A 27991-nucleotide genomic window follows, 5' to 3' on the forward strand; every position below is an offset into this window, starting at 1 on the left:
CCTACCCCACTGAAGCATTGTGTGACCTAGAAGTAATTTTAAAGTGTTAATCTCAAATTTAAACCAAAAACCAACACACACACACACACACATACACACACACACACACACACACACACACACACACACACACACCAATTTAATCTGTTTACTGATAGTTCAGCATTCAGCATAAAAAAATCACCCAAAGAGCAATCATTTCCATGTGGGGAAGAGAGGAAGGCACAAGACAAATCAGCCCAGCTTGGAAACAAGGCAAATTTTATTGCATGTGGAAAAGAGTCACATGAAAATTAAGTACGGTTGTCAGGAGCCATGAAGACATGCATTTTGCATATCTTCTGCCCTGTGTCGGGAGGACTCGCTTACTCCTCGCTCTCATGGACCACCATCTAGAGAGAATGCGGATGCTCTGGTCAGCTCAGGCAGCTAGACACTTCCTGAACCCCTCCTCGCTCGAGCATTACGGAGTTGTTTGTATATTTCAATGGGATGCAGGCAATTTGGAGATCCTTCGGGAGGATGTACGACAGCCTACGTGAAGTCGCTCTAGAACCTGAGAAACAGGTCCTCAGAGAGTTATAGCAAGTCCCCTCTGAGAGCAGCAATTGGCCGGTGGGTACAGGATTTGCAGACACCTTCAGCCACCTCTAGAGGGTGCTCCTGAGCAGCCTCTCTCATACCAGCAGAGGGCGCTAAGGAGACAACTCAGCGCATTATTGTGAGGTAAACCCATACATTACTTTTCTAGTGGGCTCCACCCAGGTTAGTGACTATAAACAATGTTCTCTCTCTGAGTTTCTCTGAGCTTGAGATTCTCTGGCTGGGAAGTAGAGGATTCCCCTACAGCAGCTTCTAGCTCGGAAGTGTTTGCATCGCTGTAGGCATTTCCCAGGTCAGCTTACCCGGCTGGAGGTGAAGTCCCGGGTCTTAGCCCGCAACTTATTGACCTGCGATTCTGCGATATCAGCACGTTCCTCGGCCTCCTCCAGCTCATGCTGGGCTTTCCGGAACTTGGTGAGGTGAACATTGGCTTGTTCATCCTAAAGGCAAAGAGCCCAGCGGGTGAAATCGGCATGCCCCTTTGTCGGGGCTCCCTGTGAGAGACAGGCCAGGCCACGCGTGCTTCTGACTTACAGCCTCCTCGGCCTGCCTCTTGTAGGATTTGACTTTAACTTGAAGTTTATCCACCAGATCCTGCAATCTCAGCACATTCTTCCTGTCCTCCTCACTCTGCAAGTGAGAACGTAGGGGAGTCACTAGAGTGGAAGGGCACGGTTGTGCCAGGGCCTAGGCAGCGTGGGGGCACGCAAGTCCTTTCCCAGATTTTTAAAAAATTTATTTATTTATTTATTTATTCATTCATTCATTCATTCATTCATATTACATCTCAATGGTTATCCCATCCCTTGTATCCTCCCATTCTTCCCTCCCTCCCATTTTCCCTTTATTCTCCTCCCCTATGACTGTTCCTGAGGGGGATTACCTCCCCCTCTATATGCTCATAGGGTATCAAGTCTCTTCTTGGTAACCTGCTGTCCTTCCTCTGAGTGCCACCAGGCCTCCCCATCCAGGGGACATGGTCAAATATGGGGCACCAGAGTTCGTGTGAAAGTCAGCCCCCACTCTCCACTCAACTGTGGAGAATGTCCTGTTCATTGGCTAGATCTGGGTAGGGGTTCGATGTTTACTGCATGTATTGTCCTTGGCTGGTGCCATAGTTGGAGCAGGACCCCTGGGCCCAGATCTGCCCGTCATAATGCTCTACTTGTAGGTTTCCAGGACCCCCTTTTCCAGACTTTGAGTGGTATCCACACCCTGGAGAGAAAGCTCGCATTAGGTGTTCTTCCCACCCACCTGGTACGTGAGCTCCTTGACGCGGCGCTCATACTTCCTCAGGCCCTTCACCGACTCCGCGTTCCTCTTCTGCTCCCCTTCCAGCTCAAACTCCAGCTCTCTGATCTGGAGAGATGTCGGGCACGTTACCCTGGAGCTGCGCCCTGGGTGGGATGGGCTGGAAGCTGGGCTCGACCAGGGACGCCCCCGCTGGTACCCGTGTCTCCAGTTTCTGGATCTGCTTCTTGCCGCCCTTCAGCGCCAGCTGCTCCGCCTCGTCCAGACGCAGCTGCAGGTCCTTCACCGTCTGCTCCATGTTCTTCTTCATCCGCTCCAGGTGGGCGCTGGTGTCCTGCTCCTTCCTCAGCTCCTCTGCCATCATGGCGGCCTGGAAGGCAAAGTGTGCAGGCGAGGCTCAAAGACCCTGCAGCTGTGAAAAGTGGCATTCCATGGTGAGTAGGTAGCATGCTCTACAGAGCGGACAATGGGTAAGACCATAAGTGAGCACGGTTTGCCACGTTGGAGCAAGACGAAGGCCACACCTGGGATATAAAATATATGAAATAAACTTTACAAAAACTGGGTGAGAGGCAGTGTCCTGAAACTGGTCTTGTATGGGCCTGTCTAAACTCCAGAGGTTTTTTTGTTTTTGTTTTCGTCATCATCAACACACAGTTTCAAAGGATCCTAAGGCTTGAAGGAAACTAACCTGCTACCTAGAATCTCTTGAGGGAGGGACTCAAAAAGTAGGGCATACAGGACCGTAAAACATCGCTGAGGTGATATTCCCTCAGGAGGCAGCAGGTGGCGCTATTGGAGCTACAGAACTAGAAAATCTGGAGACAGGGAAAGGTTAGTTGGTTAGAAAGCCAGGAAAGGAGACACGTGATGGGATAGCATCCTCAAAGGGGCTATTCCAGACGTGAAATGAAAAACATGTCTCTCTAGGGGCAGAAAACAAACAAAAAAAAGTATAATCCTAGCCTGCCTTGCCCCCATCTGCCAGCTTTTAACAGTGCAGAAGGGAACAGGTGAGTCTGATGAGGAAGTGGAAATGGTCTGGGGTCAACCTGCGTACATCACGTGTGTCCTGAGAGGGTGGACTTCTGCTGGGCATGTCGAGTCACGGGGAAAACACGTTTAATGGACACACGGGGGGCGGGGCGGGGGGAGGGCACGCAGGGCGGGCGGGGGGCACGCGGGGTGGGGGGCGTAGAGACAGCAGGAGCCTCACGTCAGTGATGGCTTTTTTGGCCTTTTCCTCCGCATTCCTTGCATCCCTGCTGGCATCCTCCACCTCACTCTGGAGCTGAGTGATGTCTGTCTCCAGCTTCTTCTTGGTGTGGATGAGGCTGGTGTTCTGGGGGGCAGTGGGGGGGGGGGGCGGGGGAGAGTGTCATACAGTGTGACTGTGGTGGACCTTCGTATCCCATGCCCCTGCCCTCACCTGAGTGTGCAACAGCTGCACCCTCTCATTGGAATCCAGCAGCTCCTGCTCAGCCAGCTTCCGGGCCCTCTCGGTTTGCTCCAGCGTGGCCCGCAGCTCCTCCACCTCAGCCTGCAGCAGGTTGGCTCTGCGCTCCACAATCGCCAGCTGCTCTTTCAGGTCCTCCTGGCCCCGGAGAGCGTCATCCAGGTGCAGCTGGGTGTCCTGGGCAGAAGACAAAGTGTCTGAAGCGGAGGGCCAAGGGACCATAAGCCTTGTTTAGTCTTTTCATATCTGGACACTGGGAAAGTGTACCCCCACCCCCACCCCCACGGAGCTCCCCGCACCTTCAGCTGCCCCTGGACACTCCGGAGGTGCTTGAGGGTCTCCGCGGCCTGGCGGTTGGCGTGGCTCAGCTGGATCTCAATCTCGTTGAGGTCGCCCTCCATCTTCTTCTTGAGCCGGATGGCTTCGTTCCTGCTGCGCACCTCGGCATCCAGGGCCCCCTGCATGGTCTCCACCGTCCTCTGGTAGTTCCTCTTCAGCTGCTCGAGCTCCTCGTCCTTCTCCGCCATCTTTCTGTCGATCTCTGACTTCACCTGGGTCAGTTCAAGCTGGATTCGGAGGATCTTGGCTTCTTCGTGCTCAAGAGCTGCCTTTAAAAGACAAAACCAGAGCCGGACGTGGTGGCGCACGCCTTTAATCCCACCACTGGGGAGGCAGAGGCAGGCGGCAGATCGCTGTGAGATCGGGGCCAGCCTGGTCTACAAAGTGAGTCCGGGACAGCCAAGGCTACACAGGAAATCCCAGTCTCAAAAAAAAAAAAAAAAATCCAAAAGCAAAACAAGACAAAATCAGAATCAGTTTTTGCACAGTTGTGGCGCTCCAAGGAGATATTCCTAAATCAGACTTCATAATAAACGAAGCTACCTTTAAATAAAATCCCTAACTTACCTTCAGTGCAGAAGTAAAAGATGTTATTGTTGTCCATTTATGACTGTGCACTCAAACACGGGAAGTATTTATACCTTCCTATTTATTAGGAGTAGGAAGAGCTTTATCGCTCTTTTAACTTCAGCTAAAGGTTTGTAAAATTTCAGTTGTAGGCCTATCTTAACATAATGATTTTCTCCAATAAACTTAAAGTAACTCACAGGCATTATCTCATCAGGCCCACAGTCCTGGGGAAGGAGGGGACACTAGGACCCTGATTCCACCAAGGTGAAGTCTCTCCTGTCAGGCCACCCGTGGCCTCAGTTCTGGCCTCTTTCCCCCCCCCCCCCCCAGTCTCACCTCTGTCTCCCCACTCCCGCTCACCTCTGCCTCCCCCCTGGCCTCTGCCTCCCCGCCCCCTCACCTCTGCCTCCTCCAGCGCCATCTGGACATCAGCCTTCTCCAGCTCCATCTGTTTCCTGGATTTCTCCAGCTCGTGGATGCTTTTCCCATTCTCAGCAATTTGTTCAGTGAGGTCCGCGATCTCTTCTGCAATGAAATGAGTTCCCGTTGCCTGTGGACGCCTCTGCACCGGTTCTCGGGAATGCAACGCACTCACTCAACGGCTTTCGATAGCTCTCCCTAAATCTAAAGACCTCTGCTTCCCGGAGACCAGACATTGTGGAGACTCAGAACAACAGCTTGTCCACAGTGAACAGTTTCTCCAGGTGCCTCAGCCAAGCCGTGTGGAGGAGCCTAAATAACGTAGCGTCACCCACCCCCACACACTCAGGCCACGATCCGTGAGGAAAAGAGCCCCCCACAATCTCAGACATTTCGGGGGGACTTACGTTCTAAGTTCTTGTTTTCCCGTTTCACGGTTTCAAGTTGATCCAAGGCTTCCTCATAGGCATTCTTTAGTTTGAAGAGCTCGGTGCTCAAGGATCGAGACTCCTTGAGAGCCGCCTCCAGCTCAGCTTGGCTCTCCTCACACTTCGTCTTCCACTCAGCCAGCACCTGCAGCAGCATGGTGGAGCGGCTCTGTTAAGTGAGCGCGCCCCACCCCCACCCCCAGCTCCTCACCACTGAGGTGACTGCTCTCAGAGCTAGGGCCTGCTCTAGATTACTGAATGAGCTAAGGTTTCATTCCATTAGCCTACTCAGGCTAGTCAGTCAGTATCTACTGTTATATCCCAAAGGCAAATACATTCTTAGAGAATTAGCTAGACATAGATGTCAAAAAAAAAAAAAAAGACCCTGAACAGAAGTATTCCATTAAAACATTGGTTCAGGTAACACTTGTCTGGCACAGAGATGGACCTAAGTTCGAGTCTCATGTCAGCCACCTAAAGACACAGGTGGTATGAGCAGATGGAAAAGACTGTGGCCTTAACCATACTGTGGAAACTGGTTCACTCCTGCCCTATCCCGTCCCCAGTCTGTGTCCCAGATGGAGAAACTACATGCTGGTGACATTCAAGGATTTTTTTTTTCCTAAGGCTGCCTCACTAAAGAAGGGCAGAGCAAGGGAGCCGATCTCTTCCTCCCCAGCTCCCGCCCCCAGCACCCCCACACCATGGAGCTCAGCACACACGGAGCTTCCGGCACCTTGTCAAAGTTCCTCTGCTTCTTGTCCAGAGCAGCGGCCAGCGAGTTGGCTCTTTCCACATCCACCATCAGATCCTCCACCTCCCCTTGCAGCCTCTGCTTGGTCTTTTCCAAGGAAGCACACTTTGCATTCACAGCTTCCACCTGCTCCTCCGAATCCTGAAGACGCTGAGCGAGTTTTTTCCTTCAAGAAAATGAGATGGGGGGTGGAGTGGGGGGGGGGAGGAAAGCAGACTCCATTAAGTTTCGCTCTTCTTGAGCGTCAGTGTTCATCAAGCTGAATCCATGTGGCTCAAAGGCCTCTGTGCATAAACCCCAAGAGAGCCCCGCCCCTCCTAACCCCCCACCCCCCTACCCCTGTCTCCCTCTCACCCCACCCCCACCCCGTCTGCTCAAAGTCTGTGCTCAATGGCCTGTCTCTGATCTAAGCAGGATCAAAGTCGGTGCCTTAACCGATGCTATGTTTAAAGACACTCGGGATGCGGGGGATCTCGGATAACAAAACAAATTCCTTTAGATTGTTCCCCAAGCCACTGCGAAGCCAACATGCTGAGCTGTGAGATCGCTCGAAGGTTCTAGTTAGAGTCACGTACTTGGCCTCCTCCAGCTCCTCCGTGCGCTGGATGGCGTCCGTCTCGTATTTGGTCCTCCACTGGGCCACCTCGCTGTTGGCCTTGGACATGGCCCTCTGCAGCTCAGCCTTGGCTTCCTGCTCCTCCTCGTATTGTTCCCTCAGCAGGTCACAATCATGGCGGGAGGACTGAAGAGCATGGGCCAGCGCGTTCTTAGCCTGAAAATAATCAAGACACCCCAATTAGGATTAAGACTGTGTGTGCCATACAAGCCAGGGTGCATCCTGCTATCGTCACCAGCTGAATGAAGTCACTTTTTTTTTTCAAGCTTGCTTTTCTTTTGCAGGTGTGATTTGAGGATGAGACCAAGAAATCATCCTTCAGGCCGGGTACCTTGCTCTCTTCCTCCAGCTGCCTCTTGAGCTCCTCTATCTGTTGAGTAAAGGCTTGCTTGCTCCTGGAAAGCTGAGATACTATGCTTTCCTTTTCTTCCAGTTGGCGACTCAGCTCCCCTGTGTCGGGAAAGACAAAGCTCATTCATTCATTCACTCACTCATTCATTCATTCTTTATCCTCTCGCCAAGCATAAGACAGGAGTGGGGAAGAGTAATAAAAAGGAGATCCCGGTCCCCCTGAGGGAGTATGGGAGTGTCCATGAAAATGAAATGACACCCTAATAAAATACTGCTGTAAACCACGGGAAGCCAGCAATGACCTGGCCAGTGAAAGCTAAGAGAGCCATTATGAGTTTGAACATTGCCAGGGGCAGCTCTCCACTCCCAACACACCTCCCCAGTGGCTGACGATTCCAGCTGTGTCACTAAGGAAGACACTCGGGGCTTCGCACCTCTCTAGGAATGTGAAGTTATTCTCTCGGGTGAATATGGTCAACTGGGGTGTATACAGAAGTCAGAAGGGAAAGCTGGCCAGGAAGTACAAATGCTTGGCTCCTCTCGCTCCTACCCGGGTTTTGTCAGGGGCAAGTTTATATTACTCATGGAAGTCAGACCGTCTCCTTGGTTCCTGCTTTCACTACACTCAGTGTTCTCCTCTCGGGTGTTTGGGACAGCCTCCTTTGTGTGTAACTTTCATTTACTTTTTCCTGGAAATGTGTTTTTGGAAATCCTCCCTCACCAGGTGTGGTGGTGCAGGGCTTTACCACCAGGGCTGTGTAGGCAGAGGCAGGCAGAACTCTGTAAGTTCCAGGCCAGCCTGGTCTACATAGGGAGTTCCAGGCCAGCCAGGGTTACGGAGTGGGATCCTGTCTTTAAAACAATGCAAAACAGAACAAAACATTCTCTCCCCCAATTGGTGCTGCCCCTGGTGGAGAAGCCTTCTGGCGTGCCCGCACAGCACAGCGTTCGGGAGCATGGCTCACCCGCCTCCGACTGCAGCCGGGACTTCTGTGTGGTCAGCTCACTCAGGCTCCTCTGGCTCTCCTCGTTTTTGCCCCTGGCCTCACTTAGCTGGTCCTCCAGAGTGCGGCATATCTTCTCTAGATTGGCCTGTGGGTTGGAAAGGGGAGGGAGGTCTGCGGGCGGCCTTACCTTCGTTCACCCCCTAGGGGCAGGCGTCCCTTTTCCGAGTCTGCCCAGCCAGCCCCTCACCTTGGATTTGGACACGCTCTCCACACTGCTGGCAAGGTCGTCAATCTCCATCTTCAGCTCGCTCTTCTCCTTCTCCAGCTTCTGCTTGACGCGCTGCAGGTTGTCAATCTGCTCCCCGAGCTCCGCCACGCTGTCCGCGTGCTTCTTCCTCAGGGCGGCTGCCGTGGCCTCGTGCTGCAGGGTGGCCTCCTCCAGGTCCCTGCGCAGCTTCAAGAACTCGGCCTCTCGCTTCTTGTTCATCTCGATCTGGGTGGAGGTGACCCCTCCCGCCTCCTCCAGCCGCTCACTCAGCTCCTCCAGCTCACGGGCGTAGTCGCTGCGCTGTTTCTCTGTCTTGGCCCGCGTGGCCCTCTCGGCCTCTATCTCTTCCTCCAGCTCCTCGATGCGAGCCTGGAGAGGGCAGGCAGAGCCCCCATGAGACTCTCAGGGTCACAACAGCTAATTCAGATGGCATCCGAGTAGGTGCCATCAACCCACAAATGTAAGAAGAAGCCGTCCTTCACTTAAACGACGGCATGTTACCCATCAACCGCAGCAAAATGGAGAATGCCAGACACAAAAACAAGCAATGCACGTTTTCATGGGAAGAATTTGTTCAAGTCAATCTGGATATGAAACGGTGATTGCTAAAGGTTCCGAAGGTCCGGGAAAGTGGCTAAGAGAGGGCACGGTCAGTGAGCACTATATGCATGTGATGAACTAGTACACAAAGGCCCATTAATATATAAAATTTGATGATGATGATGATGATGATGATGATAGGGCAGACAAGGTTCTGTTCCCACCAGATGAATCTGCTCATGGATGTGCCCCCCCCCCAGAGAAACATAAACACTGCTAATTTCCCTGCAAATGAATCTTTTCCTGAACCGATATGGCCATGACCCTGGAAATGTCTCCATTCACCTCCATGCATTTTATTGCAAATTGGGGGTGGGTGTGGTCATCACTGACACCACTGCTAGGTCAGCCTGGCAGAGTGAGGTCCCGTGAGGCTGGCGGCCACACAGTCCTGCCCCACCTGCTCTAAATGGCTCCTGAGTAGACACGACTCAGGTTCCTGAGTGACCCACACAGGGAAGCAGGAGCTGAAAGCTTCCTCCTCCTCCTCCTCCTCCTCCTCTTCCTCCTCCCCTCCCCCTCTTCCTCCTCTTCCTCCTCCTCCCCCTCCTCCCCTTCCTCCTCCTCCTCCTACCTGTAACTCTTTGATTTTCTTCTGCAGCTGGAGGCTCAGCGTCTGCTCATCTTCCACTTTGCTTTGCAGCTGACTATATTCAAAGTCCTTCCTGTGGCGAGACATAGAGGATGTGTGAAGAAGGGGTCTCCAGCCCCTCACAGAACGGAAGCCGAGTTGGGGGGTGGAGCCGGACGTACTTCTTGAGCCTCTCATCCAGCTGTTGCTTGCCGTTTTCCAGATCCAATATGGACTCCTGGGCAAGCTTCAGGTCCCCTTCCAGTTTCCTTTTGTTCCTTTCCAGGTCCACACGCAGCTTCTTTTCTTGTTCCAGAGAGCTCTCCAGCTGCAAAAGGCATCACTTCCCCCTTTAGGACCCAGCGATTTCCACTGGGACAACTCCACCCCAGCCCCTGCCCAGGGCTCTTCCAGCCTGATGGTTCAAGACTCCTGAGAGGAACACCCGTGCTCACGTCATCCACTTGCTGCTCCAGCTTGCTCTTGAGCTTGCTCAGGGAATTGACCTTGTCCTCCTCAGCCTGGAGGTCGTCCAGGGTCTGCTGGTGAGCCTCCTGGAGGGCTTTCTTCTCCCTTGTTAGCTTTGCAATCGTTTCATCCAGCCCAGCCAGCTCCTCGGTAAGGTTTTTTACCTAAAAAGAAAGCCCGACAAGTAGAAGCAGCAAAGCCGGGTTAGCAGTGAGTGCGTGGAGCGGAGAGAAGCCACAAGAAGAGCGCGCCATACCTTGTTCTCCGTGGCGTGCTTCTCCTTCTCGACCTTGGCCAGGGTCAGCTCAAGGTCATCGATGTCTTTCTTCAGCTCTGAGCACTCGTCCTCCAGCTTCCTCTTCTTGGCCGTCAGCTCGGCGTTGATCTCCTCCTCATCCTCTGCTCGCTCGGTCACCTCCTTGATCTTGGCCTCCAGCTGGAATTTGGCTTTGATGAGCTGGTCGCATCGTTCCTCAGCATCCAACAAATTTTCGCTCTCCTTAAAAAACAAAAAAAACCACACAGTTCCTTTTGAGACATCGCCACCTTTCCTCATGAAGTCCTCTATGAACCACTCCAAAGTAAAAACCCAACACCCACCCATGCTCACTCTCGTTAATCCCGATTTCCTAAAATCATAATTTGAAAAATCAAGAGTCCTAGACACATACAGCCTGGACCTGAAGCTGCAGGTCATTTTTCTCTTGTGCCAGCGTGACCAGCTTCTCCTCCAGCTCCTTCCTCTTGGCCTCCGACTTGGCGAGCTCGTCTTTGGTTTTCTGGAACTCCTCCTTCATGGTGGCCATCTCCTTCTCGGTCTCCGCGCTCTTCAGCAGTGGCTTGATCTTGAAGAAGAGCTTCATCCAGGGCCAGTGCTTGACGTTCATGAAGGCGCGGATGTTGTACTGGATGCAGAAGATGGACTCCCTGAAAACAAAGCATGGACCAGCAACATGGCTCAGCAGGTAAAGGTGCCTGAAGCCAAGCCAACACCCTGATTTGATTCCTAGGCCCCACATGGTGGAGACAAGTACTGACTCCTGCAAGTTGTCCCCTGACCCCTACAAGCATGGCTTGCCATACATGCCCATACACATAAACAAAACAGATCATAGATAGATGGATGGATGGATGGGTAGATAGATAGATAGATAGATAGATAGATAGATAGATAATATTTTTAAAGCAGCAGGGTGGTATGGTGCATCCCTTTAATCCTAGCACCTAGGAGGCAGAGGCAGGTAGATCTCTGAGTTCAAGGCCAGCTTGGTCTACAGAGTGAGACCCAGGTCAGCACAGGCCTATACAGAGAAACTGTCTCAAGAATCCAAATGGGGTGCCGGGCATGGTGGCGCATGCCTTTAATCCCAGCACTCGGGAGGCAGAGGCAGGCAGATCGCTGTGAGTTTGAGGCCAGCCTGGTCTACAAAGCAAGTCCAGGACAGCCAAAGCTACACAGAGAAACCCTGTCTCGAAAAATTAAAAAATAAATAAATAAAAAATAAAAAAACAAGAATCCAAATGGGGGGGAAAAGAAAAGAAACAAAGAAAAGCATTGCTCATCCCTACAAGGCATTCTCTCTCTCTTTCTCCTTCCACCTCTCCCAAAGAGCTCATGCTCAAACAAAGACCCCGCTCAACCTCCTCTGCATCATCTTCTGGAACTCCACACGCATGAGAAACCCTCTGCACACGGCTTGCGTCCGAGTGATCAGTTTGGCCAAGCGGTCATCCCGCATCTCCTCCAGGGTTCCCAGCAAGCCAGCCTTAAAGAACACCTTCAGAAGGGAGGATGAGAAGAATGAGCCACCTGGCTCGTCGGGTTGAGAGGACGCAGAGGCTAACAGCATGAGGCGGAAGTGATGCATTACCTTCGTGTGTCCAAATTTGTACTGTGTGTGGTCGATGTCGATGGAAGCCAAGAGCTTCTCGCAAGCTTTCTTGCTGTCAATGAACTGGCCCTCTGGGATGGCGCTGGCATTCAGCACTCGGTATCTGTCATCGTGGACAGAGAAAAATGATCGGGCTATTGGCAAAGACCAGTGATCACAGGCTTCTCTTCCTATAGACCAGAAAGCTTAGTTCCCAGGAAGTAAAGAAAGCTGTCCATAATCATATTTCCAGATTGCTGCCTAGAATCTAGGCCTTGGGGCTCTTGGGCCAGGACTTTCTTTCCCTTCCTCGTTACATATCAGACAAGTTCCAAGGAAATGTGGAAGACGCAAGAACCTGAACCTTGACCAAATAACAGGTTATTTTGCATGAAGACCTCAAATTGCAGCCCTTATCCATGTCAAAGGACAAACGGAGAATTTTGATAATGTACCTTTGTTTAAAGTCTCCGTAGAGGATCCTGTTGGGGAACCCCTTCCTGCAGATGCGGATGCCTTCCAGCACCCCGTTACACCGCAGCTGGTGCAGGACCAGGCTGTGTTCCATGGCCCCTGAGAACACAGGCAAGACACCTGAGCTTCACCCGGAAGTCCTCACAGACTAAGCAGCAGCTGCAGGGCTGGCAAGTGTCTCACCTGGGGTTTTGGTTTCATTGGGTATTATACAGCGCACAAAGTGAGGGTGGGTGGTTCTTAAATTGGACATCAGCTTGTTCAAGTTTTCCTAAAAGAAAAAAAAAAGATTTCATTTGACAGCCTATTGTAAACTTCCACAGTGACAAATACATGCATGGTGGTAAAAACGAAAATATATGGCTTTAACTTAAGGATTGTGAAATTAACTCTGTCCTTTAGTAGCCCCAAAGCCAGATGTATAGACAACTGGCACAATTTAGACACCCCAATATTGAAAATGTAAAATGCTCTAAAATCTGAAAATGTTCTCTTTTATAAATTTGATTTTTCTTTGAGTATCAACCCAACACACAAATAAAACATTCCACATTATTATGCTGCAAAACAGCAATATTCTTCAAATAGTATGTAAAATTGCCTTCATATTTCCTGAATAAGGCATAATATGAAACAGATGAATTTTGTGTTAAGATTTGGGTACCATACTCAAGAAATCTCATTATATGGATTAGTAAAATAATAATAACAATCATCATCATCATCATTGTTGTTCATCATCATCATCATCATCTAAAGTCTGATGTTTGGTCCCAAACACTAGGAAATGTGCCCTGCCTAAGTCATCTTTCTCCCAGGTTGCAAGACGGACACCAACCACAAAGTGGTTTCCAAAATTAACACAGAAAGTGTGTCTGTCCCTGACAGGGGTCTGAGGTGCTCCTGCAGGTGTCCTGGAGGCCACTGGATAATTGGAACCTAGAATTCACTTCCGCAGCCAGCCAGGCCTGCTAGCTATAGGACACAACGGAAGTAAGTCCTGGCCCCATATTTACTAACCCTCATCCGGGTATTGTGAGACTGTCAACTGATCTCACTCAGTGACAGCCTTCAGACTCAGGCCACATTACCACCCTTGAGTAAGTCAGGTCTAGGATCTCGACATTGCTCGTTTGGCTGTGACTCGCGTGAACCGTGCACAGATTAACCCGCATCTGTCCTACCCTGAAGAGTGCAGAGACCGTTTGGAAAGAGGAGCCTTTCTTCTTAGCAACTTTCTTCTTCCCACTGTCAGCTGCAAGACACAAAAGAGGCCAGGCACTGTGAGTGGATCTACTAAACCTCTTGGGTGCTGTGGGAAAAAGGAGATGATCATGTGAGGACAAAGCCCCGTCCCCCACACACACACACATCTGGAGTCTGTCAGTTACCATCTGTTGTAGCGAAGGTGGCATAGAGATGCGCCAGGAGCCTGTTGGAAGACTTCTGGTACAGCCCCACCACGGTCTCATTGAGAGGGTCCTTGTTCTTCTCCAGCCAGCCTGAGACACTGTAGTCCACGGTGCCCGCATAGTGAATGAGGGAGAAGTGGGCCTCGGCCTTGCCCTTGACCACCTTGGGCTTCTGGAAGTTGTTGGACTTTCCCAGGTGCTGGTCGTACAGCTTGTTCTTGAAGGAGGTGTCTGTTGCCTTGGGGAACATGCACTCCTCTTCCAGGATGGAGAAGATGCCCATGGGCTGGATAGGAGGTGAGGCAAAGGCAGCTGAGTAAATAAGGGCGGCAGAGCACCTGGGAAGGGGGCACAGAGCAGATGGGGTAGGTACCTTCTCGATGAGCTCGATGCAGGCAGCCAGGTCCATCCCGAAGTCGATGAACGTCCACTCGATGCCTTCCTTCTTGTACTCCTCCTGCTCCAGCACGAACATGTGGTGGTTGAAGAACTGTTGCAGCTTCTCGTTGGTGAAGTTGATGCACAGCTGCTCCAGGCTGTTATACTGACACCAAAACATAGTGTTCTCGTGACAAATCAGACCTCTTTCAAAAGGAGACATCGTCAGCATTCCTCCTTATGGAGAGGATCCTGCCTGCTCATCTGTTTTCAGGGCCAGCCATGTGTCTTCCATCTAGATATTTCTCCTGCCTCTGGGCATCGATTGTGCACTTATTTTGTGTCTATCCTTCTGCATGCCCAATGGGCTTCTGTTTTTGTTTTTGTTTTTTCCTCAGCTAAACTACAAGATTCCCTTCTTCCTACCTGCATGGCTGCCACCTGGCCAACACTGAATGCACATTTACTTCTCACTCAGAGCCAGCCAGATAATTACATCAAATAGAGCGTGACTGATAGCATCCAATTCTCCACTTCTCCGGCCCTCCATTAGATTTTTCTCAATTTTACCTATTAGGTAATATCTTTTAAAATCTCACTTGAAGGAAGTCTTCAGCCCTGTGTGTATCTGCATGTGTGCATTTATTCACATGTGTGCAAATATGTATGGGTGCACATGCAAGTGTCAGTGTGCCCAAAGAGGCCAGAAGACACTTTGGGTGCCATTCTCCAGGCAACACCCACCACCCATCTTTTTTTTTCTACAGGATCTCTTCTTGGCCTGAGAATGTCTGAGTAGGCCAGGCTAACTGTCTAGTGAGCCCACGGTATCTATCTGCTGGTCCCTGCATCTCCACTGCTGACAATACACCACCACCACGCCAAGCTCTTTTGTTTTTAACCCAAGTATTCTAGGCATCGTAGTCTCATAGTCAGCTCTCTCTATTTATAAGGCAGACACTTTACTGACCAAACTATCTCCCCAGCCTCTCCAACTGCCTTAAAAAAAAAAAACCAGACTTTCCTTATATGCTATTCCCCTCCTACCTGACTCACTCTATCCTTCCTACAAGGAAATCATCTTGGTGTCCCCTTTTCAGGGTTATAAAAACTCCCATACAAAGAAATAAAGAAAACATAAATAATATAAACCTCAAAAATTTCAAAGCCCGCAATATCCAGAACCCCAATGAAGTGTTGTCTCGGGAGCTTTGTATCCAGCTGCTGGTTGATGCGCGTGACCATCCACAGGAACAGCTTCTCATAAACAGACTTGGAGAGCGCATTCACTGCATGGTGAACCTGTCGGAGGAAAGACCAGCAAGCTAGTGAGAAGGCAGCGGCCACCAGGGCCCTAGGTCCCTCCTGGGCTCCGGGCAGTCCCTTACCTGGTCCACAGTTTGTCCCTTTGTGACGTACTCATTCCCGACTTTCACTCTGGGAAAGCATAAAGCTTTGAGGAGGTCTGAAGAGTTGAGGCCCATCAAGTAGGCTGTTTTGTCAGCCACTGGTCAGAAAGGGAAGACCATGTTCAGTGAGGCAGAAGGAAAGCCATGCTTTGTCTTGTCATTCTCACAATCGCCATGTCGTAAATGTCTGCGTGGGGCCAGTGACACTACATCATTCAGAGAGTGTGGCAGACTTCACGAATTAGCAGGATTGGGTTCCAGAAAGCCCTGGCCATTGCACATTGCAAGACTTTTCTAGGAACTCAGCAGAAGTTGGAGGAGGGGCCGGAGAGATGGCTCGGCAGGGAGAGGCACGGGGTACCACGCCTGGCAACTGAGTTTTGTCCCAGGGACTCATATTATGGATGGAGAAAACTGACTCTTGAAAGTTGTGCTCTGACTTTCACACATGAGCTGTAGAATGCTTACACACACACACACACACACACACACACACACACACACACACGCACATGGACACTAAATAAAATGAGTAGTGATGGTTCCTTATATTCATTGCAGGCCCAGAAATGGTTCATCCACCTCTCCAGAGGGGAAGAAAGATTAATTATTTTCAAAAGAGGCTCTGGCTGGCCCCAGGGGAATGACCTCTCTGCCTCATCTCTGTAGCTTGCTGTGGTGACATGGTACCTTCCGTGCCATCTGGCTCAGCTTGCTCCTCTCTCTGCTTCTGCTTGAACTTCATGTTCCCATAATGCATCACGGCCCCTGTCAGTTTATAAAGTCCGGATTTCTCCTCTGGGGTGAAACCCAGGATGTCAATGGCACTCTGCAACAGAAAGGACAGTCTGTGCATCCATTGCCCTCACCATGGGGAGGCTCTCCCTCCCACCTTTCTATGGTCCTTCTTACGTCTGTAGCCAACAGCTCCTCAGCGTCGTCGATGCTGGCCACCAGGATTTCACCCTGGCTGATGAACGGGTAGTCGTAAGGGTTGGTCGTGATCAGCAGCAACTCTGAAACGATGGATGTTTGAGGAATTTACACACACACACACACACACACACACACACACACACACACACACACACGTGGAATGTAAAATCCACAGGTAGAACTGTGCTCCTGAACCCTGGCTGGAGACTTCAGCCACTGGGGTCAAAATTAAATGCAGAAATAGACGTCTCCAGACCTGGGGCTCTCAACCTGTGGGCCTCAACCGCTTTGGGGTCACATATTGGATATCCTGTACATCATATATTTACATTACTGTTCATAACAGTAGCAAAATTACAGCTATAAAGTAGCAAAAAAACCCCACAATTTTATGGTTGGGAGGTCACCACAAAGTGAGGTACTGTATTAAAGGGTTACAGCATTGGGAAGATTGAGAACCACTGCTCTAGGCAGTTTCACATTGCTCAGGTTGTGACCAGAAAGTCTAGGGCAGTGTTTCTCAACCTGTGGGTTACAACCCCTTTGTGAGTTGAATGACTTTTTTTATAGGGGTCACCTAAGACCATCTGAAAACACAGATTTTCATAACAGTGGCAAAATTATACATATGAGTAGCAACAGAAGTCATTTTATGGTTGGGGGGGTGGTCACCTCAGCATGAAGAACTGTATTAAAAGGCCGCAGCATTAGGAAGTCTGAGTGAAAACTATGACAGGTCTAGGGGAGACTTTGCGGTCTCTCATGCCATCTAAGTTGAGAACCCTAGAGAAAAACCAGGTCTGTGGTTTTGCTTTGCAAATGAATGGTGCATGCCAGTATAGGCTGAGGACAGAGAATAAGGAGAACTGGGCGAATTCATGCCAGGACAGGAGCCCAGGCAGGGGAAACATAGGTTGTTTGGGATAGCCTTTTCTAAAGTTGGTTGAAAACTGACAGCCTGTTTGCAGGTTGGAGCCCGGAAGGCTTAGCTGGCACAGACAGAAAGTAAGAAAGGCAGCGAGCACAGAGACCTCTCTCAGCTACAAGCCTACCAGCAGAATGGGTTTTCACTGGCCATGTGTGGGCTGAGGCTGCTTCCTGTGTTGAAACACTGGGGGGGAGGGGAGGGCAGGGCTAGAGGACCATTAAGTGCTTCACTATTAAAAGACCTTCTAGTGATCATTTTGCCCTATTAGGGAACATCTGATCAGATGCTTCAAATTGGTACAGTGAGGCTGAGGAGATGGCTCATCAGGTAAAGTGCTTGCCATGTAAGCATAGGACTGGGGTTCCAGTCCCCAAAACTCACTAGAAAGCTAGGTGGGTTTGGGAGTCTGCCTGTAATTCGCCCCCAACACTCAGGAGGCAGAGACAGGGGTTCGTGCAGCATCCTGGCAAGTTAGAGTCGCTCCAGGCCTGATGAGAGCCCTTGCCTTAATAGACAAGGCTGAAGGAAATCGAGGAAGACACCCAGTGTCGCCCTCAGGCCTCCACATGCACACACGTGCACCTACACCAGCAGACACACATGCACTCTACACACATACTCACATGATATTTTAAAAATTGGTACAGTTGCTGATCAAAAAGGCCCATCCCATGGCTGATAATAAATCTGCATTGGCTGTAGAGTCACCTACAGGTGCAACTAACTCTCCTCCATCCAATGATTCAAATGCCCAAAGGATGACTTCCTCTCCTCCACGCCCTCCACCCCCTCCACCCCCTCCCACCCTATCCCACCCCACCCCATCAGCTCACCGATCAGCTCAGGCTTCTTGTTGGAAAGAATCTGGTAGAAGATGTGGTAGCTCCTCTCAGCCTTCAGCTGGAAGGTGACTCTGGACTTCTCCAGCAGATCTGGAACAGAAGCACAGGCCTGTCAGGGTTCATGCTTCTCCCCACGGCTCAGAGATCTCATCCGTCCCGTCCTGCTGAGCTGAGAGTACTTACAAGTTTCAATATCTGCAGAGGCCAGCTTCCCAGTGGTGCCGAAGTGGATGCGGATGAACTTGCCCTGTGTGGAAGGAGACCGGAACCTTCCGTGCCTGAGAAACTTCCTTTAGATTCCTGAGCACTGCCCATAGACGCCTTTCCCTCAATAGTCCTCTCTCCTCTCCCTTCCCTTTCTTCCGTTTGCTGCGTCTGCCTCTTCCTAGACTCCCCATATCTCATCAGTGAAATAACCGGGGTGCCAAACCATGTCAGTTCCCTGCTCACAGAATCCTTCCTAGTATGCTCAAGTCTTCCTCACGGCTAATGCCTTTGCTAGCGGTGGGTGTCTTCTCCTTCTTCTGCCCACCCCCCACCCCCATTACTTGCCACATGGATCCTCTGCAGGAGTGCCCCACACACCTTTCCCACCCTGGGGAACAAGTAGCCACTCTTCCCCTTGTGGTGGTATGTAAAGTAAAGCATTTGTGTCTGCCTTTGAGTGAAATAGCTCAGCAAAGCCTCTGTTCCGCTATGTTTGGGTCGATCGGTAGAGGCTGGGAACTTGTTTTGAGACTGTTTGAACCTTGAAGAATTGTTGTCTCTCTGGAGAATCCACACTTGGTGCTACATGGGAATCTGCAGCTGCACCAGCCTTGGTCCTGAGACGCTCCTGGCAAACGTGGAGTTCTTATTTTTGATTACGGCTAGCCGTGGTCAAAGGGATTGAGATTTGTGTGGGTTGTCTGCTCTCATGGGCAGCAAGAGGAAAATAATTTTGGTATTTGGAACCTTTCCAAGCTCCAACTAACCTTGTATAATGTTTGAATAAAATTATTCGAGTGAGCTAGCTGGGTGCCAGTCTTTTCCAAGAAAACTGAACCCCTCCGCTCCTTCAGAAAATGAAGGCTTGGCATCTTGGTGAGCTTCTCTCCCTACTATGGCACCTATGACATCAAATGATATCTCCTCGTCCCTTTCCTTACTCAGCAGTTTGTGGCTCATGTACCCAACCCCCAAAAAGCCCTTACCTGCCCTGTCTGTTGGGGACCTGGTCCCTGTTTTCTCAGCTACAGCCTTGGGTTTTTGAAACACACACACACACACACACACACACACACACACACACGGCCTGTGGATTTGCTTCTTCCACTGTCTCTTCCCACTGGGCTGTACCAAGCTCAGGCACTTGGATTGTCCAGCAGGCCAAAAAGAAGAGCCCATTCCACTCCAGGGCAGACTCACAAAGCGAGAGGAGTTGTCATTCCTCACAGTCTTGGCGTTCCCAAAGGCCTCCAGCAGCGGGTTGGCGCTGATGATCTGATCTTCCAGGGTCCCCTAAGCAAGAAATCCAGAGGGAGGAAAAGGTGTTTGCAAGCTGCAAAATCCTCATTAAAGAAAAGGATCATCACCTGCTCTACTTTTCCTGGCTGCCTGGCTGCCTGGCTGCTGCAGTGAGGCCAGACCTGACCTCCTTAACTTGATAAGGTAAAGACCAACCACATGGGCGGCATGCCACCCTCAAAACACTTCTGCATCCCTCTTGTACTTGTCAGCGGTTGGCTCTCTTGAGTGGACATGCCCTCATTTGATCCTCCAGTTAGGCTGCCTGCCTTCCTCTCACACCCTTGCTGTGGGTCAGGGGATATGTGCTGCTCATAGTGCTATCTGTGAAGCCACCAGGAAGGAACAAGCTTGCTCGCTTGCACCCAGATTCACCCTCTTATCATTAAGTCTCTTATCTGAGAAGAAGTCACAGCATCCAGACCCATGGTCAACCCCACGCTGTTCCTCAAGCTCTTGCGCCCTAGCCCACTCTCTTTCCCTTGTTCCCTTCCGCACCTTCATTTTGGAGTCCTTCTTCTTGGCAAGGTCCCCAGTGGCTGCAATTGTTGCAAAGTACTGGATGACCCGCTTGGTGTTCACAGTCTTCCCGGCCCCGGATTCTCCGCTGTTCAGAAGGATGGAAAGACAAAGAAATTAGTCTGTTCACAAGCCAGTACCTAAGATGGTCTTCAACACGCCTGGTGCATACGTCAAATGACTACAAGTGGTCACACAGAGGGGCAGAGGACCTGGGCTACTGCCTTAGTTGATCCAAGCATGGGTGCTATTTTCAGAGGCTTTTTTGCCCATCCCCAACCCGTCTTTTTACTGCGAGCTTTGCTCCAAGCACTGTCTAATGAACAGTGCTGAGGGATGGTGTCCCTGGCCCCAGCTGTGAAGCCTCTCTAAGCAGGGATACTCACGTGATCAGGATGGACTGGTTTTCACGATCTGTGGGAGGGGAAGAAAACAGAGCTGATGGCAATGTACAAAGAGGTTCTTACCCATCGAGCAAGCACTAGACTTTTATTTACTTGTTTATTTTCTCTTTCTCTGCTTGGTCATATGTGGACATTTAAAGAGCATTTGGCTTGAGAACGAGGCTCAAAGAAGTCAAGCCCTTGATGAAATGAGAGGCTTCTCATGCACTGACACTGAACCATCTGAAATGGTCAGTCTGTAAGAATATTCTTTCTTGTGTCTAACCAATGCTTATGCTAAATGCAAACTCCTCACCCCAATGACCTAAAGCCTCTTTTCCCCCTTGCTTCTCTAGGGCCTCTCACCAGGGAGGTCCAGGGCCCATAGAGTGCCCACTCCCCATCCACATACTGTCCCCCCGAAAACATACCAGTCAGCATGAACTGGTAGGCGTTGTCAGAGATGGAGAAGATGTGGGGCGGGGCTTCCTGGCGCTTTTTGCCTCGGTAGCCATCTACCACCTCTGGGTTGTACACCGGCAGCCACTTGTAGGGGTTGACGGTGACACAGAAGAGGCCTGAATATGTCTGTGGAAGGAAAAAAATATATATGCATATGTACATATACATGTATATATGTGTATAGTATATATGTGTGTTTGTTGCCTTATTATTGTCCCAGGCTTCTTTCAATAACTCATAAAGAAGTGATTATTTCTACTGATGGATGAAACAACTGAAAGTCAAAGAGGAAAATAGCCAGTCCTCCCACAGCTAGTATCTTGCTGACCCAACAGTAATCTCAGCTTTCTTGCTCTTAGGGGCTTCTCATCCCTATGTTTGCTCCTCTGTAGCTTCCTTCCTCCCCACTTTCCTTCCTCCAGCCCCTCCTCTTCCATCCCATCCATCTCTTGCTTTTCCATCTTTATGGTCATTCACTACCCCACTCCACCTATTCTCTTTTAGCCAGGCAAATGGCAATCTTTCAGAAACATTTCCCCTCCCCCTCCCACCCCACCCCCACCCCCAATACACTTCAGGGTAGCCTGCTGGTGATGAGCCACTGACGTAGATCATCCAGGAAGTGTAACGCTCTTTGAGGTTGTACAGCACAGCGGGCTCGTTCAGGTGTGTCAGCATGGCCATGTCCTCGATCTTGTCAAACTTGGGGGGGTTCATGGCATACACATCCTCTGGTTTAACCACCAGGGTCTGTAAAGGAAGAGTCGTGAGGTTTATCTAATGTTCCCCAGGCACTGGACTGCTGTGGGTGGCCGGCACCCTGGGAGAGACTGCAATCGAGGTGAGCAGAAGAAATGCCTGGTTGACAGTGAGGGAAAGCGTGTGGTCTGGGGTTGGGGGATGGTGACAGATGTGATGGAAAGAGGATTTCTGAGGACTAAGCGGGGGAGGGGGTCTGTGACAGAGAACGGGCGCCAAAGGAAGCAGTTCGGCTGTGGGTGTTGGCTGTTCCTGTTCTTTCCTAACTGCTCAGAGAAAAGTGCATGTCTACAGCAGGCCTGACCAGGGACAACAAAGAACAACAGAAGATGTACTGTGTCCCCTGGGCTGGTGCCTACAGGGTCGGCCAACCTCGCTGCCCTATAGAAGCAGCTGTCCAGTGAGGGGTGAGAAACACCCCACCCCTACCCCAGCTGCCCCACCCTACTTCCTTTACCACCTTCCCTGCTCTTGAGGAAGAAGAGCCAATGGCCCACCCCTCCCTTCCTGCAGCGTCCTTGGAACTCTGGGTTAAGAGGGAGATTTCTCTCATTTCTCTCCTCACTCCCTCTCCTACTCTGGTCCCTCTCTTCATCCACTACCTCTGTCTATTCTATTTATCCTTCTGAGTGAGACTTAAGCATCCTCTCTTGGGTCCTCCTTGTTATTTATCTTCTTTGGGTCTGTGAATTGTATTATGTTTATCCTGTACTATATGGCTCATATCTGCTTATAAGTGAGGACACACCATATGTGTCTATCTGGGTCTGGGCTACCTCACTCATGATGATCTTTTCTAGTTCCATCTGTTTGCCTGCAAATTTCATGATTTCCATGTTTTTAATAGCTGAGTAACACTCCATTGTGTAAATGTATCATAGTTTGTGCAGAAAGGAGCCTAGCATAGCTGTCCTCTGAGAGACTCCATGCAGCAGTGGATCCAAACAGATGCTGAGACTCACAGCCAAGCATTGGACGAAGTGTAGGGAGTCTTGTGGAAAAGCGACAGAAGGATAGAAGGACCCGGAGGTGACAGGAACACCACAAGAAGACCAACAGAACCAACTAATCAGAGCCAGAGGGGCTTTTGGAGACTGAAGGACCAGGCATAGACTAGACCTAGGCCCAGTACACAGATGTAGCCAATGGGCAGCTCTCAGCTTCATGTGGGCCCCCTAGTAAGGGGAGCAGGGGCTGTCTCTGACACAAACTCTGTTGCCTGCTATTTGTTCACTTCCCCCTGGCAGGGCTGCCTCACCAGGCCACCGGGGAAGAGGATGCACTCAGTCCTGATGTGACGTGATGAGCTGGGGTGTGGAGGGGGTCCCTGTTTCAGAAGAGTGGGGGAGGAGGATATGGGGGAGAGTAAGAGAGGGTAGGACTGGGAGGAGAGGAGGGAGGGGGATCCAATAAGGGCATAAAGCGAGTGAGTGAATAAATAAATAAATAAATAAATAAATAAATTTTTTTTAAAAGAGGGAGATTTCCATCACCGGGCCCTGTGTCTTTCCTCTGGTGCAGAGGTGGGGAGTGCTGAAGCCCTGTGGAGTGGCTCTGGACACAGCCAGTCCCTGAGCAGTGTGGGCCACAAAGCTGCCTCTCTTAAGCCACCCCGGGCCACGGGCCCTCCTATGATCTCTCAGGCATGCTCTCCCTAGACCGTGGGCTAATCCTACACTGAGTCTAGCTTCTGCCTCCTATCCTACTCTGGAAGCCCATTCTCAGCTTTTAAAATCTGAACTATGTAGAGACGCCTTCCTTCCAGGACCTCCCACGCCGGCGCTGCCTGTCGTCTCCCTGTTCTATTGAAATGACACCATTTCCTTTGTCTCTTGCATCTGCTCTGTCCCTGTCTCTGCTTCTGCCTCCATTGCGCACACCCTCACACCCGTGGTGACTGAAGCCAGGACGTTGTGTGTGCTGGGCCAGTGCTCTACCATTGAGCCATTCCCACAGCTCTTTTGTTTTCTTCCTTGTAACTTTCTAAAGTCCCAAATTCCTTCTTTCCTCCCACAGCATACAGTGGGCTCAATGGCCCGTCCTGTTCCAGCTACAGCGCCTGGTTCTCATCGTTGACCCCGTGGTCCTCTAGAATTCCTTACACATCTGCCTTCATTCCTTGCTTAAATGACCACTGACAGAACTTGGAGGGACAGCTACAAAAGGTGGGTGCTCTAACAGCACTCTACCCTTGAGACAGTGACAGTGGTTCTCTGGCCCAAAACAATGTGAACAGTGATAAAAGACCCAAAACTAAATGCTTTGGTCAGCCACCAGTGGACCCATCTCCCATCCTGCTTTCTCGGAAGAAAAAACAGAGCATTCTGCTTTCTCCCAGTGTCTGGATGCCTAGTGCTGTTTCAGTTGCCAAATTCCAGTCCAAGGCTCTGGCTCCAGAAGTGAGTGAAGGAGGGGGAGATGCTTGTGCAGACAATGTAGGGAGCTGGGGCCGGTGCAGAGAAAGAGCAAACACCTTACCCTGTTGTCTTCCGTCTCCACAGTGACTTTCCCATCCTGGCTACTCTTAATTTTCCCCTTGGCATATTCTTCCTTTGAGTCAACCACAAAGCAGTAGGTTTTGGCGTCAAAGGGCTGGTTCTGAGCCTCGATCCTCTCCTTTTCCGACTTGCGGAGGAAAGGTGCGGCTATGCCAAACACTTCCATCTCGCTGTCGCTACTCATGGCGTCAGCTGCAAAGCAAACCCTCCAGTGAGCCCAGCTGTTCCCTGGGCCAGACAGCTGGCAGCCTCCTGCCCACCCTACCACCCTGCCATTGATGGAAGCCTCTCAGACTGGGTCGTGGAGATCTGGGCTGTCTCATGCCCAGTGGGGCTCCCCACGAGGATTCAACACTGGGAAAATGTAATCAGCTCATAGCTGTTGAGCTGCTACTGTGCGCTGGAGGCTTAGATAGTCTATTTAATCCAAGTGTCTCAATTCTTTCAGTCTGGTGAAGGGGCTTCTGAAATGCTGCTTTTGACGCTTTGTTTTCCTCTTCTGAGAAGCGTAGGTACAGGAAACAGGACATTCAAAAAATAAATACGATGGGGTAAAAAATTAAGTAAAGGCATTCCTCAAAGAGAGAATGCTAAGCGGCAAATGGCAGACGCGGTTTTGAGCTATATTAAATCAAGATGGCTGCGTCCTCCCACGCTAAGAATAGACAGAAGGCCAGGCATGATGGGACACGCCTGTAATCCCTGCGCTCTCGAGGCCAAGACAAGTGATCTCTGTGAGTTTGAAGCCAGCCTAGTTTATCTAGTAAGTTCTAGGCCATCCAGGGCTACACAGTGAGATCCTGTCTCAAAACAAAGACAAAACAAAAAGCAAAGACACAAAGAATAGAACCCGCCCCCCTTGCAGCTCTGGGGAGGAAAGGTCCCTTCTCTTCCTCCACAGAGCCTGTTCTCTAACTCCTTGGGGACACAGGCATGAGGGAGCGATGGGTGATCTAGGTTTACCTGAAGACTTCCAGAAGCCTGGTTCTCACCTGAGTCACACCGGCGGGACAGCAGAAAGCAGGAACAGCTGTGAAACTACGGAACCTGCAAGAGCACGCACACGGAGAACAGAACCTTGTCATGTTGAACCGAACCTTGATGAGATTCAGCTAACACACACAAAGGGCCAGGGGCTTCTAAAGAGGCTCAGCCCTGAGGCAAGCGAGAAGAGCAGACAGGTCATGGCCCGTAGCCAGGCAGAGCTACCAACTGCCTGGGCAGGCTGGCTCTTCCAGCCTGCTCTGACAATGTCTTTCAGACTGCAAGATTCTCCATTGTGAATAGGGCAAGGCTTCTAAATGGACTGAGGCCCTGTCAATGAAGCTTCTGTTAGCAGGTGAGGCCAGGCTTCCTGGTTTTCTACAGTCGGAGGCAGCTCTGAGCCAGGCTCATTTAAACCTGCTGAACCACAGCATGTGGTCTCAAGGCGATTAACCACCCAGCAGGTGTAGAGTCCAGGTAGGGAATCCAGAGTCCTTTGCCCAGAGTGTGGCTCAGAGAGGCAACGGGAGAATGTCAAGCCATGGTGGACAGGCCCATGACTGTCCAGCAGGGTCCTTCCCAAGCAGAGGAAAGAAAGAGAAGGAGGAGGAGGAGGAGAAGAAGGAAGAGGAGGAAGAGGAGGAGGAAAAGTGTGCAGGACCCCAGCTTTGATGACCTGCTAGAGGCAGTGGGCAGCTGGGCACTGAGCCTCACATCTCACCCCACACATGTTCTTTGAAAAACGCCTAGAGAAGAGAAATGAGGGCCATCTTCTGTAACAAAGCCAGGGAGGGACACACAGCCCAGAGCAGTGGCTGACCCAGCTGTGGGAAGCAGCAAAGGACAAGGAAAATGCTGTCACTTACCTCTGACCACGACAGAGTGAACCACAGAGGAGCAGCCACCTCCCTGGGCTTTTATAGGCCACCACTAACCCCCTGGGCTCATTCTTTCTCTATATTTGGAAAGAGAATGAGTGACACCAGAAGCTGAGAACTGGCCCCCTCCACACGTATTTTTTTGCCATTGCCAAGGGGAAAAGTATATATAGAAATGAGCAGGGTCCGAAACCATTTTCCCAACTGTAGAAAGCGTGGAATCTGAGATGCCTTGCTCTGAACTCAGGGCTGTTGCTTCTTCACCTGGTGCAATGGGATTATTGCCTTTGCTTTAGGGGCCCTGCCCGACTCTATCCTGAAGGCCATCCCACCCTAGAAGCCATTGGGAGCCTCTACTGCTTGGCAACAGGAGACACTCAGTTGGGTTATTTGCTTAGAAATTCCATCAGTGAGTAAATGAATAAAAACCAGGATTGAACCTGTTGGAATCCCCTTGGGAAAATGACTCACTCATTAGAGCCCAAGGCTGTGGCAGGGCAGTTTGACTGTGAAACTTGTGGCTGTGAATTATAGTTTTTTCTCCTTCTTCTCCTTCTCTCTCCTTCCTCTCCTTGTTTTCTGTCTCATTACTATCGTTATTAACTTAATCCTTGCTTAAGCACTAGTAGGACCAACACACAAGTTAATGACAGGGAGCTATGCCACCAGCCCGTGTTTAGTGTTCACAGCGACAGCTGCTTAGGGGCCTGTGGTTATCAAGACGTATTACCAATTAGGAAAGACCAGCTGCCAGTCTAAATGGAGGGGGTGCATGTGAGGGGGACGGTGGTGGCCTAGAGAGAAAGGGAGGGTGGGTATTGTCTAACAGATGTGTCATTTCTAAATCAGGACTGGAAAAAATAAGCTTCAAGAGAAAAAAAATTAAGGTATATTTGAAGTTTTTGTCCACTTCCATTCCACTGTTGGTTTCCTGACCTGATCTTTGGGGCAAGTGTCTGAGTTGTATGAGGCACACATAGTTGTTTATTGAACGGAGAACTGCATGCCCTTGAGAATAAAGGCCGGCCACTCCCAGCCTACCTATACAGTGAGGGGTGGGGGAAGCAGGACCAAAGGCTACATAAGGGGCATTCATTAATCACCCTCTATGTGTTTTTTTCCTACCTAGGATGCTTCAAGAAGACACGGTGGAACCGGAGGACAGTCTTTCCTCAACATACATAAATCATGCTATGGATAATGAGTCACAGAGCCTTCAGACATCCATTTCCAAGACTTAGGCTATTTCAGATCAGAGAGACCAGGCAAGGGAAGTGACTATCTGGAGAGGATGCTGAGGCTCACTACCCCTGTGCTACCTACCCATCAGCCCACTGTGGAACCATACCTTCTCATTGCTCTTGCTCCGGTTTGGACGGAAACGTCCATCTTCCTTCTAACACCATCAGTCCTGAAGTGGCCATGCATCACCTAAAAGAGTGTGGCCTCCTGGCTCTGAATGTCTTGCCCAATGACACATTGTCCCAAGCTTCCAAGCTATCTCCTGTTCAGGACATGGGATAGCTAAGCATCCTCCCTGGGGGGGCAGATGTTAACAGACACCAAGGACAGTGCAAGCAGCCATGGTTACGTCTTCAACACTGGTATACACAGGTGGAGAGGTGGGTGGCTCTAGCTTCTTCTTCATGTGCAGTCCCTGTTGGGAGGCACTTGTCCTGCACAGCCACCAATCATCTGCATCATTAGAGCCATTCACACCTCAGGACCCAGAAGAGAAATACTCCGCACTGGTTGCTTGTACCTAGACTTTTCTAAAGTCAGCCATCCTTTCTTCTTGCCATCAGACTCATCTGTTGCCATCAAGTAGATCCAGGTGAGCCTCTGAGAAAGCACAATGGTCCCATTGAGAGATCCAAGAAATCACTTGTTAAACACTCTTCCTTACATGTAAGGAATTGAAGGTTGAGGGGGGGGGATGGGTGGAGACAGAGACAGGGACAGAGACACAGAGACAGAGACAGACAGACAGACAGACAGACACACACACACACACACACACACACACACACACACAGAGAGAGAGAGAGAGAGAGAGAGAGAGAGAGAGAGAGAGAGAGAGAGAGATATGCATCTCATGGATGTCTTAGGT

General features: G+C 50.5%; 1 protein-coding gene and 1 long non-coding RNA gene across 2 annotated transcripts; one reads left to right on the top strand and one right to left on the bottom strand.

The window, feature by feature from the left end:
• Nucleotides 1–239: 239 nt before the first annotated feature.
• LOC311587487 (myosin-3) lies at nucleotides 240–25943 on the bottom strand. The gene is made up of 41 exons (XM_084764348.1): nucleotides 25870–25943; nucleotides 25012–25066; nucleotides 24000–24211; nucleotides 21369–21512; nucleotides 20732–20888; nucleotides 20304–20331; nucleotides 19897–20005; nucleotides 19300–19392; nucleotides 18076–18139; nucleotides 17884–17982; nucleotides 16099–16202; nucleotides 15877–16015; nucleotides 15166–15284; nucleotides 14930–15079; nucleotides 13773–13943; nucleotides 13379–13685; nucleotides 13172–13242; nucleotides 12171–12258; nucleotides 11969–12086; nucleotides 11514–11637; nucleotides 11284–11420; nucleotides 10314–10569; nucleotides 9899–10141; nucleotides 9630–9806; nucleotides 9357–9502; nucleotides 9178–9268; nucleotides 7983–8372; nucleotides 7754–7880; nucleotides 6769–6887; nucleotides 6397–6593; nucleotides 5804–5987; nucleotides 5047–5212; nucleotides 4620–4744; nucleotides 3610–3918; nucleotides 3284–3487; nucleotides 3071–3196; nucleotides 2054–2224; nucleotides 1858–1962; nucleotides 1138–1233; nucleotides 906–1043; nucleotides 240–392 (listed from the first exon to the last, which is right to left on the bottom strand). Exons 3-41 carry the CDS (start codon nucleotides 24201–24203, stop codon nucleotides 366–368), a joined length of 5823 nt encoding a protein of 1940 aa, XP_084620474.1. The 5' UTR covers nucleotides 24204–24211; nucleotides 25012–25066; nucleotides 25870–25943; the 3' UTR covers nucleotides 240–365.
• On the top strand, nucleotides 21464–27958 carry LOC311587503. Its single transcript, XR_014775885.1, has 3 exons — nucleotides 21464–21603; nucleotides 23538–23686; nucleotides 27011–27958. It is a non-coding gene; the product is annotated as an uncharacterized lncRNA (long non-coding RNA).
• The last annotated feature ends 33 nt before the right edge of the window (nucleotides 27959–27991 follow it).

This window comes from Acomys minous (assembly GCF_964271855.1).
Source record: "Acomys minous genome assembly, chromosome: 16".
NCBI classification, from domain to species: domain Eukaryota; kingdom Metazoa; phylum Chordata; class Mammalia; order Rodentia; family Muridae; genus Acomys; species Acomys minous.